Here is a 16,103-nt window from a genome sequence, read left to right on the forward strand (position 1 = left end):
TGGAGCAGACAGTCTTCAGAATCAGCTGTTTGGCAGAAATATATGATTAGAAACAACTCTCCTTGAACAATAAAAAATGCAACAGTTCAGTCAAAGCACACATTTGGAATGATCTTTGAAAACAACACCACTTTTCCCACCGTGCAAGCTTTGGGGGTTGCCAGGGCCTATGACAAGTGCCTTGAGGAAGTGAGTGTGAATGGGAGCAGGAACCTATTTCTCTCCATTCCAACTTGCTGATGACTCTAAGCAACACTCAGAAGGCCTGTGTGCATGTGAGGGGAATGGCACGGTCAAGTGCTGAGACAACACATGACCATCCTGTATTTACAGTGGGCTGATGCATCTGCTGAAGTCAGAAAACCTGCACATTGCTGTAGGTATATGGATGATAGTAAACTGCTTCGGTGGGAGGAGCAGGCATTTATTTGGTGAAATCTAAGCTGTCTTTGATTTTGGTGCTTAGTACATTCTTCTGGCCTCTTGTTCACATAACAGGATCTTTTATTTCTTTGTTCTGGTCTTCCTTCTTGTGGTTAACATTGCACTGTTCACGCTGATGAATTCCTCTGGGGCTGAAGCTGGAGTTTGTACCCTCCTAATCCCAGATCTCCTTCTTGAATATCTTCCTTGCCTGTAGCCTGGGTGGAGCCTGTCCTGTCCCGTGCTGGCACTGGTGTGTGAGCAGATGATTCATAATTTCCGGTCAGTTCATCGTTATTTATGATATAATCTGTGTCACCATCCTTGAGTTGATCCTGTATTCAAACAAAGAAACAGATCTGTGGAAGAGAGACTCTTGAGGAGGATTTCTGTTAAACCTTAAATGAAGAATAAGTCTAATGCAATTTTGCTTCCACTTTGTTTCATTATTTGCTTCTTTTTTTCAGCTGTTCATTTACTGTCTTGTTGACTAAAGCAAGTAGTTGCTTATCGTGTTCTGCACTTGAGCAGTGTTGAGAAACATAACCTGCCCTTCAAGTATTTTAGATAATTGTAATGTTTAAATATCGTTGATGAGCAGCCAATACTTTCAGGATCTGGCTGAATTATTTAGAATATGTCAGTCATATTTGAAGCTCACAGGATTTGGTGGCCACTAGTGGGAATGCAGCACTGTACCTTCTGAGACCTCCTCTCCACAGCTCTAAAGAAATTGCATAGTTCTTACACTGAAAGGAAGAAGTTATTGGAAAAGGGAGTATACCTAAGTGATGATCAGAAGTGCAGGTTTTGGGTATCACCCTGAGGACAATGAACCCAGTAGGTACTTACACCATATGCAGTGGGGCTGGTCAGGAGCCTGGCAACAGGGTGGCACCACTCAGGTAACGTTGCTGTCAGAGGTGGCCCAGTGTGGGTTAAGATGGGTTTGAGGTATCTGGGAGGTTGGTTAAAGAATGTTTCCTGTAGAGTCACTGATGCCAACGTGCTGCTCTCTTACACAAAGAAATTCCATTTTAAAGCACATGGAAATCATCGATCTGAATGGAAATGTAGAAAATACTGTCCCTTTACCCACCCATTGCTGCATACATTCACCTGTCACCAGTTCTTATCTAACATTTTTCAGTAATAGCAAAAAAACTAAACCAAAAACCAAACCCCAGAACAAACCCCAAAGGATTTGATGCTCAAAACTGTTTTGGAAGGGTACCAGCAGGGCTGAAGGGAATGTGTCATGGGATACACAAATGCAGCAGGAGCTGGAGGAGAGGAAGAGTGTACCAAATTGTTTCCTGTTAAAATTGCATAAGAGATCACACTTGAAACAAACAGTAGACTAGAAGAGTAGACAGGACAATTTAAGATGCCACTCTATCAGCTAATTTATGTAAGAACAGGAGAGAACATTTTCTTACACATACTCGGTCTTTTGGAAAATCAGTGCATTTCTTCAATAGACAAAGTGAATTTCATCAAATATTAAGTTTCTTTATCGCTGGGAGTGTGCATAAGCTGTTCTCTGTAATACTTTATTTTCAGCATTCAACACATTTGTTTTACACTTTCTACATCAATGCTGCTTTATATGAAATTATGTAAGCAAGTTAGAAAGAGGCTTTGTGCCATTGTCTCACACCTGTCTCTCCAGTCTTTTCATCCAGAAGTGCTTTTTTGAGATAAAAGAGGAACCTGTTCATCTTGAGCAGTGACATCATCTGCCTGTCTGTCAATAGCAGCTCTCTTGAGAGTCCCTCGAGCCAACTTACCTTTTCTGCTGCTTTTACTCACAGAGCCTTTTTTAGTGTTCTTTGGGAAAGCAGGTCTGTCAGCTATTTTTGTTTTATTGATTTGTCGTCCCACTTTCTCTGCCCTGCTCCTTTCTCTCGCTTCCCTGCTTGGGCCATCCTCCCCACTCTTCGTGCCTGCCTCCTTAAAGAAGAAAGGAACCAATGGAATACTGAGTGGTGATTCAAGCTCTGCTGCAATATTAGAAATATTGAGGGAGGAACACTGGCTCTTAGACTGAACCACACCAGTGCCTCCTTTGCTTTCAGTGCTGGTTGTTTATGGTGTTGCTGCTTTACAAACAAAGTGTGTGTGCACTTCTGAATTTTTTTAAAGTTAAACTGCAGCTGCCTGAAGATTGGGTGGTTTCTTTATCCAAGGTCATATGCTGAGTTAGTGTGAAACATTAATTGAGTCTAGTTAAAATCTCACCTTTTTTTTTTTTTAAACATTCTTATTGGAGCCGTGATCAAGGTGGGAATCTTGTGAGATCAAACTGTCTGGGGAAAGTTTAGGTTGTCTCATTTCTGGTGGAGTAAAATCAAGCCAAAACTCCTTTTCTGATCAATTCCCAGTCTCACTGGAAACCTCCAAACTGCCAAGCAGTTAAGAGCTATCATTAAAAAGCAAAGTATGAAAGCCATCAATTAGAGTTGTCCTGCTTTCAGCACTTCAGATAAGCCTAATTAAAAGGCCAAAAACGGAAGTACAAGCCTAACTCGAGGTTTTTTAATCTTTGGAAATATTTGCTTTGTTATTACAAACAGCTTGAACTGTTTGAACTGAGTTGTCAGACTGAGTGTGAAAATACAGGCTTGCAGTGCCAGTTGCATTTGATTGCCCTGTACTGAGTTCTGTCTGCTCTCCTCTTTTATTCTCTTCCAGAATAAGTAACTGAAGATGAATATTCCTTTGCATTTCTTAATCTGCCCACCCACCCCAGTAGCCTTCAGTGCTCTGAACCACTGCTGCTTTTAAAATAAACTCTTGTGTGTTGTGTATTTAACTGGTTGCTGTGTGTGTCTACACTGATGTCCTGAAGCTGAGTGATTATTTCATTTTGCATCAGGTTCTGTAAATCCTTTTCCTTTTGCATGGGCTCTGACACGTTCATTGTGCATTGTCCGTGCTTCTGCCTTGAAGCCTCTTGAGATGCAGTTTAAAGTGAATGCAATTTTCTTGTGCTTGTTGTGATGATTCTGTAATAAATTATTTATCTTTCTTCCTTATTTAACTAGTTATTATTCAGCCCACTAAAGGAACTTAAATTGCACTGGCCTATTTTTCCTTGTTTTAATAACCTGTGCCATAAATGTTTCCTCTTTACTGTTGACACAGTTGCTTTATAGTGTTACAGACATAATCACCTCGTTTAGTCAAGCATAAAAGAGGAAGAAAAATCCGTGTGCAGCGCTGGCATTTCAAAAGTCTATCAGACATGGGTCTACAGCATTTTAAGGCTGGCAAGAAGTCTTATCACACTCCAGCTGCTCTGGTTGCATCTCCAGGGAGAAGTCATTTAAATAATGCAAAGCCTACCTTTTCCTATTACACCAAGTTATTTGCAGTTCTTAAAGCAGCCTAAGTGTAACCTCTTGGCATAACTCAGGAATTACAGCTGAAGCAGGCTCATTCCTGCCTAATTCAGGACAGGGAGGACAGCGGGAAAGGTTTGCACTTCAGCCCCCCCGGGTGGCTCAGACTGAGCCATTAACACTCTGTGGTGAAGACCGTGATTGCAAAGGTGGTGACTTCCGAGTTGTGAAACTGAGTTCGGGATGCCAGTATGTGCATAGAATTGTAATCCTTAGCCATGTTACCATGCATTCATCTTATAATAAAATACCAGTTTTCCCATGGATCTCCAGGCTTCCATTCTTGGTTCTCATGCTGAGATGTAAAACCAATTTTGACATTATAATAGGAAGGAAAATCAGAACCTAAGAATTTCTGTGACCACACTTTTTGTTAAATTGAAATGTTCTTCCAAATTTTGAGTGTGTTGGGCAAAAATCACTACTTATCTTTTTGGTTAAATAGCATTAGCACGTTGAAATAGGGAAATACACTCTGGTAAACATGTTGTGCCTGTTTTGACTTGGTTCACTTTTCTTTTGTTGGAGGAACAGAATCCTAGTACAGCTGGGGCTCTGCTGTGAAAAACATCATAGTAAGAGAGAAATAACTTGTTCCAGGGGGAACTCATGAAAAAAAAACAACTGCAGCAACAAAAAAATCCCAAGCCAAGCACCCCAATGACCCCCCCAGCAAAGCAGCAGATGTGGTCACAGTCGTAAATACCTATGGCAGCTCTGCAAAGCCCTGCATTTGGCCCAGAAGATGATTTGCATTTTGCCTTATCGCATAATGGGGGCTCTGAAGGCAGTTCTATCCTCCCCAAGGCCAAACTTGCTCACACTGTATTAAAAAGTCCCCAAGTACATAATTCTTGTGATACCAATCAAAATTACACGTGACAAATTTCAGAGGATATTCTCCTACATCAAACTGGTAGAGGTGCACATGAGTTAAAGGTCTGTTATTTGATAGCCTCTGCTGGGTGCTATATTTCTGCTGTAGGCACGAATCTCTAGAAGTTAATGCCACCACTCCCCAAATCCATCTTTTGTCCAGTGTTTTTAAGATCACTTGAGATTTGCAGCCTTTTGTTGTAGTGTCACTTTTGTGAATATTTCTGAGTCTGAGTTTGCAGATCACTTATGAGTTTGATATTACTTTTTGTTGTGCTTCTGAAGAAATATACACAAGGAGTGTATTGAAGACGTCACTTCTGTTTTTTAAGCTAATTTTTGTGGTAATGCCAGTTGATGTTTTGCTCTTGGTTGGGTTTGCTGGTGCTGTTTTTCCGAAGGCTGATTTGGTATGAGCTGTGTGTTTAGCCTAAAGATCAAACGCTTCCATTTTGGTAGGGTTTGAGTGGGAGCAGGCAAACCAGGAAACTTTTCTGTGGCTGAGTTGTGCATGTGGCTGACTCCTGCTAGCAGCTGACTGAGATGATCTGTGTGCTCTGGAGCACAGCTCGTGTGGGTGACTGAGCTGGGGAGGCTCAGACATCGCCAGGTCTTGAGTGCGTGCACAGAGGATTAAAGTGACCAAAGGAGAGGTGTTGGAGAGGGGTCTCCTCCTGCCTCCTGCAAGAGAGGATGCTGTTTTCTGACACACCGGGAAGTTTTCAGCTGCAGTTATCAGAGTTGAAAACTTGGGCAGTGGCTTTGTTGGATTTAATTGTTAGAATAGGAATTATCTTTTGGAAAGGACCACGAGATCTGCCGTGATTGAACATGTAAAGATAACCTAATCTGCACTGTGGAGAAAGCAGGAAAGGGATCAGTAAATCTGGTCTAAACGATATTTTAACTCATGGTTGTTTCTAGCAAAATCTGCTCTAGTTGTTTGTGACTTTGTAATGTTTTTATAGAGAGGTATAAAAAAAAATTAAAATTCCCACTACTGTTATAACTTAAAATATTAAACAACTGAGGATAAAAGGAATCATACTGTAGCTCTGCAAAGTAATCAGTTCTTTTTAAAATAAGATTCCTTCTTTGTCTTTCTCATGCCTGAGAAAAGGGAGGGTGATAAAAATCCATATTAATAAAACCTAGTCCAGTGTGTCCTTACAGGAAAGTCTGCCTGACTCAGATTCTAGACCCAGATGTAATGCCAGACCCTAAGAATTAACTCTGGATTTCATGCAGAATGTGACTGAAAACTTTCAGCTTTGAAACTGGAAGCACTGCAGAGATGTGGGCAAAAGGGAGGAAGTGAATGGGACTGGTCTGAGTCAGACCTTTTTATACATGAGTAGCTGCAGACTGGGAAGTGGCTTGTTCTTTAGTATGTGCTGAGTAAAGTGTCTAGGATATTTGCAGCCCAGTCTTTAGTTGTGAGCTCACTACAGCAGAGAGGAAAACAGGCATCTTACTCAAGATATTTGAAGCCTATTATATCCTGAATATAACACCTCCACCTAAGAAAAAAAAAAATCTTAAAATGTAAGTGGATACTTGCTTATATAACTGATGAATGGTACTGCAGCTACTTTAGAAAGATAGATCATGCAGAGGGTGGGAGAACACTCATATAAGATTCAAAAGGAATATACAGAGAGGCACTAATGTGAGGCAAATTAACATTAGAAAGAACTTTGGGAGGTGCAGACTGTGTGAGGCAGATAAAGAGAAGGAGAAAAAGCTTCCCTGACATCAGTTGTGTAGTAACAAGGAAATGACCCTTCATCTCCCTAAAAAAAACCCTCAAAAACCCCTAAATAAACAAACCAGACAAAATGAAAACCTCAAATGGAAAGCACCACTAAAAATGCTACCAAGGAACTTGCACCAGCAGAGATGCACCATCAGCTCCACACACAGTGAGGAGGTCACTGCTGCACTATTATAGTCTGAACAACTAAATTAGGCTCAGGTGGCTAATAATTAAGTATCTAAAACCTGGTGAAATGAATCTTGCCTCAGGACATGAGAATGTAGAATTCATGAGGCAAAATATGAGAAATCAAACACAACATCCTCCATACTTAGGAAAAATAGCAGTGTATGAAAGGCATCTATTTTTATAATTAGGAGATACTATACTAAGTACATTTAGAATAAATAAAGATAAAAAGCATCTAAATGACTCAAAGGGAAGGCAGTAAAGCTTTTAGCAACATTTCATCAATAAATCATGTCAGGTACAATGAGTTTGCACTTCCTAAGACAGATCCTGAGGGTAGCAATGGTTGTAGTGTCTCTGTTCTGTAATAGGAGAACTTTGGGACCAGGAGGGTGGTGGAAAGAGTGGGGAACAAGACTTTCCAAACAAATGGACATCATTCTACTCAAACTAAAATACTGCAGTGAAAGCAAGGCAACAGAATGGCTGCTAGAACTTTGTAAGCAACAGCTGCAGTAATGTTTTTGCTTATGGGCCTCTGGTGATGCAGATTGAAAGCTAAAGTCAGCACACCAAAATTGTCTTAAAGTAGAAAAATAATGATTTGGCATTTTTTCAGGAAATCAGATGAGATATTTCATCGCTGCATTAGATATAAAGCTCAATAAGAGTTAAAATAGTTCACAGGTCTGTGGAGACTGTTTCTGACAAATCTCCAGCTTCTGCATTGCCAAGACTCAAAGGATGCTCTCGTAGTTACAAAGGTACAACTTGAAACATGATCCCTTATGAGAAAATCCTGTGAAGAATTTCTTGCACAGTTTTGTAGAAGGATGAGGTACAAACATGGAGGAAGTCTTGGAGGAGCAGCTTTGCTTTTATTCTGATGCTTGCTTGCTTGTTTGTGTAAAATATTAACAAAAACAGAAACAAAAGGGATAATTCACTGTATCTTTTAGAAAAGAAAAAAGTGTATACAAATAACAGAATCTCTCTTCCCTTCTCAGAAGACTGTGGGATAAAGAGTAAATAAGGAGACTGGTGTCATGCCAGCAGTGTATCATGGAAATAGATCACTGCTGATTTGTGTGACTGAGAAACCACGCTCATTCCAGGTGTGGGAATAGATTTCAAAGCTGTGGGACATGTTGGGGACATGGTTTAGCCCTTTGGCAGAGGTGTATTTTACTCAGTAGCACGTTGTACTTGTGGCCAGTTTGGTAACCAGTCCGAGGTGCTGGGACAAGTCTGGCTGTGCTGGGCCAGGGAGAGCAGGACAGCCTTGGGAGAGTCTTGTTGATGGAAAGCTTGTTTGGTTTAATGCAGCCTCTGGAAATCTCTACTCTTGTGAGCAGATTGGTCCAGAGGTTGTCTCCAGACCCTCTAGGAGCTTTTAGCAAGGTGTAACCCACGTTATATGCACAATTAGCTGGCTGGCTGGAGTTGGAAGTCTCCAGTAGGTTTGTGAGGAAATCACGTGAAGAAGTGGAGGGGGCTCAGTGTTGAAGAAGTGAAAACACATTGCCCAGGAATAGGTTCTGCTGTAATCCAAAGAAAGCAACCTTCTGGCAAGCCAGATCTTTGCTGTTGTAAGGATATTTTAAATCAGAAACCCCTCACAATATAGTGTTCCCTAAGAGCTATGTAAATTCCAGTGCAAATTGAGGATAATGAATTATGGCACATATCCAGTAAGTAAAAAAAAAATAGTGAACACAGAAGGAAATATGAGATATTTATCCTAATATTCAATTCTCAATTCAAATTAGAGCTTAAAATTCTGAATAGGTAAACTGGATACTTTGTTTATGAACAGTGGCAGATAAACAGAACAGAAGGTACAATATTAAGAGATCAAACTGCCTTTTGATCAGCAGAGAAGCTTCTCAGATATAAAACAGAAACAGCAAAAGCAACCACGAGATTTCCAGCTGGGCTGGCTCCTCTCAGTGCTCCTACCCCTGTGCTAGCCTGGAGCAGGATAACTGTGTGGGCACCAAGGGCCTTCCTGCCGCCTGGGAATGCTGGGAACGGTGTGGAGTGAGGACAGGGAGCGATGGGGAAGGCTGGAGAGACAGGGGGAGGGTGGGAACAAGAGAGTGGGACAAGTGACTTGTGTGGTGCATCATTCCCTTCTGTTTATTCCTGCAATGCGCTGTGCCCGTGTTCCAGGGCTGGCACTGCCACAGGCACAGGCAGTGCAGGGGTGAGCATCAGCCTTTCTTATTCCAGGCTTTATTGCAGAGGGAGAGGTCACTTACTGGGGTTTCAGTCATGAGCTGCTCATAACACAACAGCCAGCAATACTGTGCATGAGCAGGTGGAGTTACCCTGTGGATGCCACTTGGTTAACAAACACGTTTATTGAGATCACTGCTTCTCTTTTCCTTTCCCATCTCTGACAATCCCTGCTCCCAACTCCCAATCCAGATCTGATTTCGAAACTGTTTGCTGCTCAGATTTCACTATAATGGCTCATTTCCAAATACCTGCACATTTTGATTGATTTAGATCCACACTTACAGGTCTACACTTGTATTTAAAAGCCTAACTCTGTGTGACCTTATGCTCAGTTTATTTCCTTTTTTTTCACAGCTATTTTTCCCCCCCATAAAACTATAATCAAATTATTGCTTGGCAGCTGCTGATGACAGCTGAATTGGATGACAACATTTGGATAACTAATCCCATTGATCTGTTTTCCCCCTGTGAGAAAGCATAAGAAGGAATTTGGTCACTTGGAGGCACTTGACATCTCTGAGTTCTTACAGAATTTTGTTGCATGGGGACCTGTTTTTCAGCAGTGCCTCCAGCACCCTTACCCAGCTCTGCAGTCTGCTGTGGAAGGGGAGCAAGGCATGGTCCTTTCTGCTCTGGGGTCTGAGCTTTCAGGATTTATTTTATTTATAATTTAGCAGCCTTGCTTGCTTTGGTTTCCTGGAATGCCTATGATTAAGACCTGCCAGATATCAAAATGACTTCTAGGCTTCTAGACCTCTACTAATTTTTTTAATCAAAATCCATGATGGCACCTTAAAAAAACCACCCCAAACCAAAACAATCCCCCCAACAAAACAGAAACCTGAGCCTCCCAGAAAACCTGTAGGAAGTATGGAAACCTAAAACATACTGCAAAGCTCAGTGGGTATCTCAGCAGTAGCAGTCACATTTTTGAGCACTTAATGAATTTTATGTAACACTGCAGTATAGAAATCGCTGGCATCAAGGTACACCCTTAGAAGATACAGAGCTTGCAGTGCTGTCTCAGGAAACGAGCTGCCTGGAAACTTCAAGTCAAATTCTCAAAAGAAAAGAGAAACGAAGAGCGAAGGTTCAAATAAATGTCTTGGTTTTGTCAAACTTGGGAATTTTTACTGTCTTTCGCTAGACCTTATTTAAATTTCCAAGAAATTATTTTAAAGTAGGCTGCATTTATCTTCAACCAGTTTACAGTGAAATTTGAGCAGTAAGTATCAAATAGGTTTAATATTGTAAATTGTCAAAAGTTATGCCTTTTTTTATAAGCAAATCATAACTAGTTTAAAACTAGATAATATAAATTCTAAAGATAGTCTTATTTTCTGGTATCTGGTACTAGTAACATTCTCCAGCCTCTTGGAGATACAGACCATTTTAGGTCTATACCTTGGAACTTTTCTCTTGTCTTTCAAGGAAGAAGAGAAGTGTAACAGAGAGACAATAACATCTATTTAACCCACATATAAAGCTGCTTTTCATGAAAAAAAAAAAAACCCAATGGGATGCTGGAATGTTTATTTAAAAAATAACTTAATGCAGACAATAAACTAAATCTGTGCTAAAACACTCAAGATGTTTTAAGAGTGACTAACCAGTGGAACATATTCCCAAGGGAAGTAATGAACTCTCCACTGCTGATATTTTCTGCTTGGGAAGGGATGCCTTTCTCCTATCTGGTACCCTTTAGCACACAAATTTCTGAAATCAATACAGGGTGAAACTAAAGTGTCCTGATATCCAGGAGTTCAGGCTTGATAATGTCAAAGGCCTTGTGCAGCCTAAAATTCAGGCTATATAAATTTAATTAGTTATCACATTTAGAAGGCATTCAGCACTAGGAAAGTCACAGAAGTACTTGTTCAAGTGAATTCCCTCTGGAAAGTTAGCTGGTGTAGTACCTGAGGAAATGTTTAATCCTGTGTGCCTGGTTGTCCCAGGTTATGTCTCTGTGGCTACACTTGCTGAACCTTGTCTTTGCAGTTACTTGGCTCTGCTTCGTTTATCTTGCTGACATTCTGTGGGATCACATCATCTCAGCTCCTCTTTGCTCTCCACTAGTGGAATGAACACTTCATTTCACAGTCCCTTCTTTGGGTGTGAGCCTGGAGTTCCTGAACGAGTTTCACGATACTGTATGAGCTTTGTGCTCAGTTATAATCATTAGCTTGAAGTTTGTCAACAAAAAACTTAACTTGTTTAGTATATTGAGAAAAATGGTTTGTGCAAGGTATTTAAAGTCATGTTAGTTTGTTTGTTTGTTTTTTTAAGCTCCAGTCTCTAATACATAAGGATACAGTTTATAGTAATGGACTGTTCTTTCCTATTCTGGAAAAAATATCCAAATCACATTGAAATCTCGTGGAAATTGGTCCCAGTGCAGAGATTTCTCTGTCTCTGCAGGACTGTAGTTAGGATGCTGTGGCATAGGGAAAGCTCTGTCCCAGCCAGAACGTGTGAGTGCTGAACAGCTCTCAGAGGCTCAGATGTTGATTTGCCTGCAGGGGTTGCACACAGTAGGTGTCCCAGGCAATGGATACCTTCAGATCTGTCAGAGAACCTGACTTAAAGCTGAGCTGAGGGGACTCAGTCTTCATGAGCATACTGGGTGTGGACTCCAGGAACCCGAATAGCTTTTTGTCCCGAAGGCTTAAGGAGTGTGGGAGTAGCTGGAATGGAGTGTGTGATGATTTGTGGGCATCACTGTCAGAAAGACTTCAATGAAGGTGCCTCTCCTTAGTTACACTTCAGCAGTCCACAGAAGTTCCATGGAGGGCCAATTCCCTTTCAGCCATTTGGATCACTGGCATTGCCATGATCTAGGTGAGAGATTGGCACCTTGACTAAAAAATATATATTTTTTGACTCTGTAGCTAATAACTTCCTTCCAGAGCACCACTAGAGCAGCTGCCTCTGCTATTTTTGGCATATCCACCTCTAGACTGCAGACAAGAGCTCTTTGTCTGCCCCTTTCTAAAATGTTATTTTCTGTACCTGTGCTTAATGGTGGGTGTTATTCTGGATTCTATCTAGTAGTTCTTGACTATTCCACCCCCAGGAAAACTCTGTTTGATCGGAGTGAGGGACTTGAACTAAATTCCTGCAAGATGCTAAATTAACATTTGTAATAGAAATATCTTTGATATCTCAGTTGAAAATATTTTTGGATTCAGATGCTTGACATTTCAATGAAAAGTCAGAATTTTTCCAAGGGCATTTTCATACAGTTGAAAGCTGATTTTTCTGTTGAAAAACATCTGACCATCATATCTAAGGCCCAGCTACATAGAAAAATACAGCTTTATCTGACCTAAGACAGAAGTCAAGGACAGAGATTGATAAGTAATTGGGTTGAGGATGGCTGTGGATGTCTGACCTCAGAACTAAACAAGTCTTTGAACACCTTTTGAAGGAAAAGGGTAATTCAAGGACATGGAGTTCCATGGAAAATCGGATAAAATGCAGTGTGTTTTTAACAAAAGCTGATTGTGTCGCAGTAGACCAGTATCTATCTTTGATAAGATAACTGTTTCTGTAGACAAGGTTGAAGTAGCAAATCAAATACGTAGATGGAGGTTTAAGGAACACACATAGGGTTTGGTGCCTCATGGGACGTTCTTATTCGAGGGAGACAAAAGGCAGTAGCATGCATTAGAAGATAGATAAGAAATTAATTTCCCATTTAGCCAGCTTGGGTCATCTCAGAAAGGGCATTTAGGAATGGAGAGAGGCTGTATGGGATGTGCTTCAGGCCCTAGGCAGGCAGCTTTGAATCTGGGGGTGTCTGCACAACTGTTCCTTCTCTGGTTTGGGGAATATCAGCTGCCAGAAAAATGTTAATGCTCTCTCTGTATCATCCCCTCCTTGATTTCCTTATTTCTGGTGGTTTCTCTCATAGTCTCAGGCTGATTGTCCCTTGCAGTAGAGCACTGTGACAGTGTGGGAAAGGTGCTGAGAAGTTTCCTGTCCTGTTCCTCTGGGATGCTGAGGATTGTCCTGTGAACCTCCCCAGGGCAGCAAACTGAAAGGAGCCTGGGACATACAAAGTGGAAGGAATTTAAGACACAGAAAGGTTTAATAGCAGAGCACTCTTTTGACTTCACAGTTTGGACAAAGAGTTCTTACAATGTTATACCGAGAGGCAGCAGAAAACTTTTTATCCTGAAAGAAAAGATGACAGCAGATGATTCCAACTCCCAGGCAGTGTTTGTTCCTCTGCTCTGTGAAGTCATCCTGGTCTGCTCTGCATTGCCCAGGCTTTACCTGCAGAGTTGGACTTTGTGTTCAGGCATAGCAGCAGGTCCTCAGTGTGTGTATGTGGGGTAGCATTATGGGATGGCCTGACAAAGGGCAGAAAACTCAAACACACAGTACCTACCACTACAAACATTATTTTGTTTTTCTGGTTGGTAGTGTAGTGCTACCTAAGAGCACCCCCCTCAGACTAGAAAAAGTACAAAACCGAACCCTAAGAAATAATAACACGTTTTTGTTGGGTCTCATTTTGTTGTCTTTCACTATCCTTTTACCCAATGCAGGAGTGATTTCCTCAAAATGAGTTTCTCTTTGGCTTTTGGGCATTAATGCACCAATTTCCTTTCTGCTCCTGAATATTATCTGATCCTGAAACTGGCTCCAATTGAATTATGGACTGTTCCTGTCAATCACATCTGCTTATCTGAGTCTTACTGGGGCTGAGATTGAGAATTCCTTAATAGAGTGATGTTGTGGAGCGTGGGTATTTTCTCCCAGGGGCCAAACCACATTCCCTTCCCTTGACCTCTCTGCACGTGCCAATCTGTGAGCACTGCAGCGATTACATCACCTTGGGAAATGGGAGGGCTGGAAAGGTGGGAAGGAGGTGTTAAAGGAGGTGTTGGCTGAGAGGAGGAAGGTGCCAGCCCCTCTTGGGCTCTGCAGCAGCTGCTGGAAGGTGAAGCTGGCACTGCCCTGTTAGACATGAAGGAAGATTCTGGCTCAGTCCACACAGCCTCTTTTCCTGGTTTTTGCAGGACACTGCTTGGTTTCCCCTCTACCTGCCCAACTTGCAAGAAAGAGATGTCAGAACAACATAATGTCCAGATACCTGTCCTCAAACTAACAGCTCATGTTAATAATTACTAACTTTATTTGCTAGCAAGGGTTGTGTTTACCAGGGCGGTATGACTTTACATCATGAGCAAAATTCAATGGAAACCATATTAGGGAATAACAAAAGAAAGCATTAAATGGATTTTATCGAGTCATAGTAGTGAATAAGTTTGTGGAAAAGAAACTAAACCAAAGTGCAATTTTGAAGTATGGAAGAAGAACTCAACACACTAAACCTATCACTTTCCTTGTAATCCATATGATGGAGCTGTGTAAAGATAGTATTAATTTGAATAATTTTAAATTTCAGAATTTTAAAATGTAACCTGTGTTTGTGCATAGCTTAATCTTTAATTTCTGTCCAGCTAAACCATTGATTTCTACTTCTTCAGGGAACTCATAAAGCAAAGATAAAAGATCCTTTTTGCACTCTTTTTCATGCACCTTCTCTTTTATATTTGATATAACTGGGTTGTGTCAGAGACTTTGTGGAAAATTTGATTTGAATTGATGAAACACAGTGTGAGCCAAAGTGCTCACATGGCTTCTGGCACAGCACACTTTTGGTGTTTAGGAAGTCTCAGGAATTTATCAAAAAGGCAGGATTCAAAAAACGTTTCCCCCTGGTTACCACTTTGCCTCAGACAGATTTTCAGATTCCTTTCCCTGTTGACATTTCTGAGTAACTGTTCTCAGGTTCTGATTCCAAGGATTTAATGTAACAATTCACATGAAACAATTCTCAGAATAGGTGAAGTTGTTCTGTTTGTTTCAGAAGGAAACTTTTGGAGTCCCGTTCACATCAGAGTTGTCGATGAAGGCAAAGTGTGCATTAGGTATTGGAGTGCACTGAATGCCATTAGCCTACTCCTGTGTGTGTGCAGAGGAATTATTCACAGCAGGAGCCAGTGCAGAACAGATGCTGCCTTTGAAAAATTGTGGTTGGTTTGTTTGTTTGTTTTTTCATAAAGTTTATTTATTCTGTTCATGCTGTTAAGTTTTGGCATCTCTCCAAAGAACTTCACCAATGCTCAGACTTTTTGCTGTGTTTTGCTACTTAATGTGCTTTGGGCACATTTATATCCGGGACTGTACCACTGAAACTTCAATCAGGTAAATCAGTCATAAATTAGGGATGTTGTGTGTCTGGTGCCTAAAGGTGTCCACTCAAGGTTTTGCCCCACTTGAAGTCACTTTGGAAATACCCCCATGGAGCAGCGTGACTCTGAATAAAGTTTGGGTGTCAGTTCTCCAGCCTGTTGAAGGGGGTGATGCTGAGAACAGGGGAAGAGATTTTACCAGCAGTCACATGAACCAAAGTGCCAGAGAACATAGCACACTCATGCAACACAAACCCCTGCAAGGATGGATTGCTTCCCTCCTCTCCTAGCCTGTCTAGCCAGTGTGATCGGGCAGGACTTTGTTCTGAAACAGGAATACCCTGTGCCACTGCAAACTTCTAACTTGTTTTGGACACTTTTTCTGGCAATCATAGAACTCTCTGTGCTGCTTCGCATGCCCCTGTAGATTTAGTTGGGTAGACTGCAAGTGTGTCCTTGAATCCAACAGTTTTCTTCCCTTGGGTTTATCCTATGAATCATGCTGTAGCTTTAGGAAACAAGATGAGAGCCCTAAATATATCAGGAGCATAATATATACGTATTATTTTAGCTCAGCACTGCAGCCCTTTGAGGAAATTATTTACACAGAGAGACAGTAATATAAGAAATATCTCATGTGAGACATGTATGCAAATCAAGTCAGTATATACTAAAAAGCAATAAGTAATTGATACCCTTGGGTGACAGACTAAAGAGGAAATAGAAAAGTGAGAAATAGCATAATAAATCTAAATATTATTAGAATTGGGAAATCTGTTTAGGATTGATTTGGCAACGTGGAAAAATATTTCTATGGAATTTCATTTACACTAGTTAGCCAAGAAGACTGTTTACTGTGAAAAAGTGCCAACTCTTCTGTAAATTTGGGTTGGCCCTCTCTGTTTTCAAATGCAGCCCAGTGCAGTGCTGAGATGCACTGATCTCTGCAAGCTCAGATATTTATCCAGAAGATTATTGTCAAGTCACGCCAAGGATTTCCTGCACTGA

The 16,103-nt window shown here is 41.1% G+C and overlaps 1 protein-coding gene across 1 annotated transcript in view; it reads right to left on the reverse strand.

Annotated features, from left to right (window-relative positions):
• Window positions 1–205: 205 nt before the first annotated feature.
• The window catches only part of SLC9A9 (solute carrier family 9 member A9), a 146,958-nt gene continuing 131,060 nt past the window's right edge, over window positions 206–16,103 (reverse strand). The window contains exons 15-16 of the mRNA XM_027900401.1: window positions 1,276–1,381; window positions 206–758 (exon numbers count right to left, since the gene is read on the reverse strand). Coding sequence (XP_027756202.1) covers window positions 552–758; window positions 1,276–1,381 — 313 coding nt within the window. The 3' untranslated portion in view covers window positions 206–551. The remainder of the gene's footprint in view (window positions 759–1,275; window positions 1,382–16,103) is intronic.

Source organism: Empidonax traillii, unplaced genomic scaffold (assembly GCF_003031625.1).
Source record: "Empidonax traillii isolate 1590-97213 ecotype Southwest subspecies unplaced genomic scaffold, ASM303162v1 scaffold722:size395592, whole genome shotgun sequence".
Taxonomy (NCBI): domain Eukaryota; kingdom Metazoa; phylum Chordata; class Aves; order Passeriformes; family Tyrannidae; genus Empidonax; species Empidonax traillii.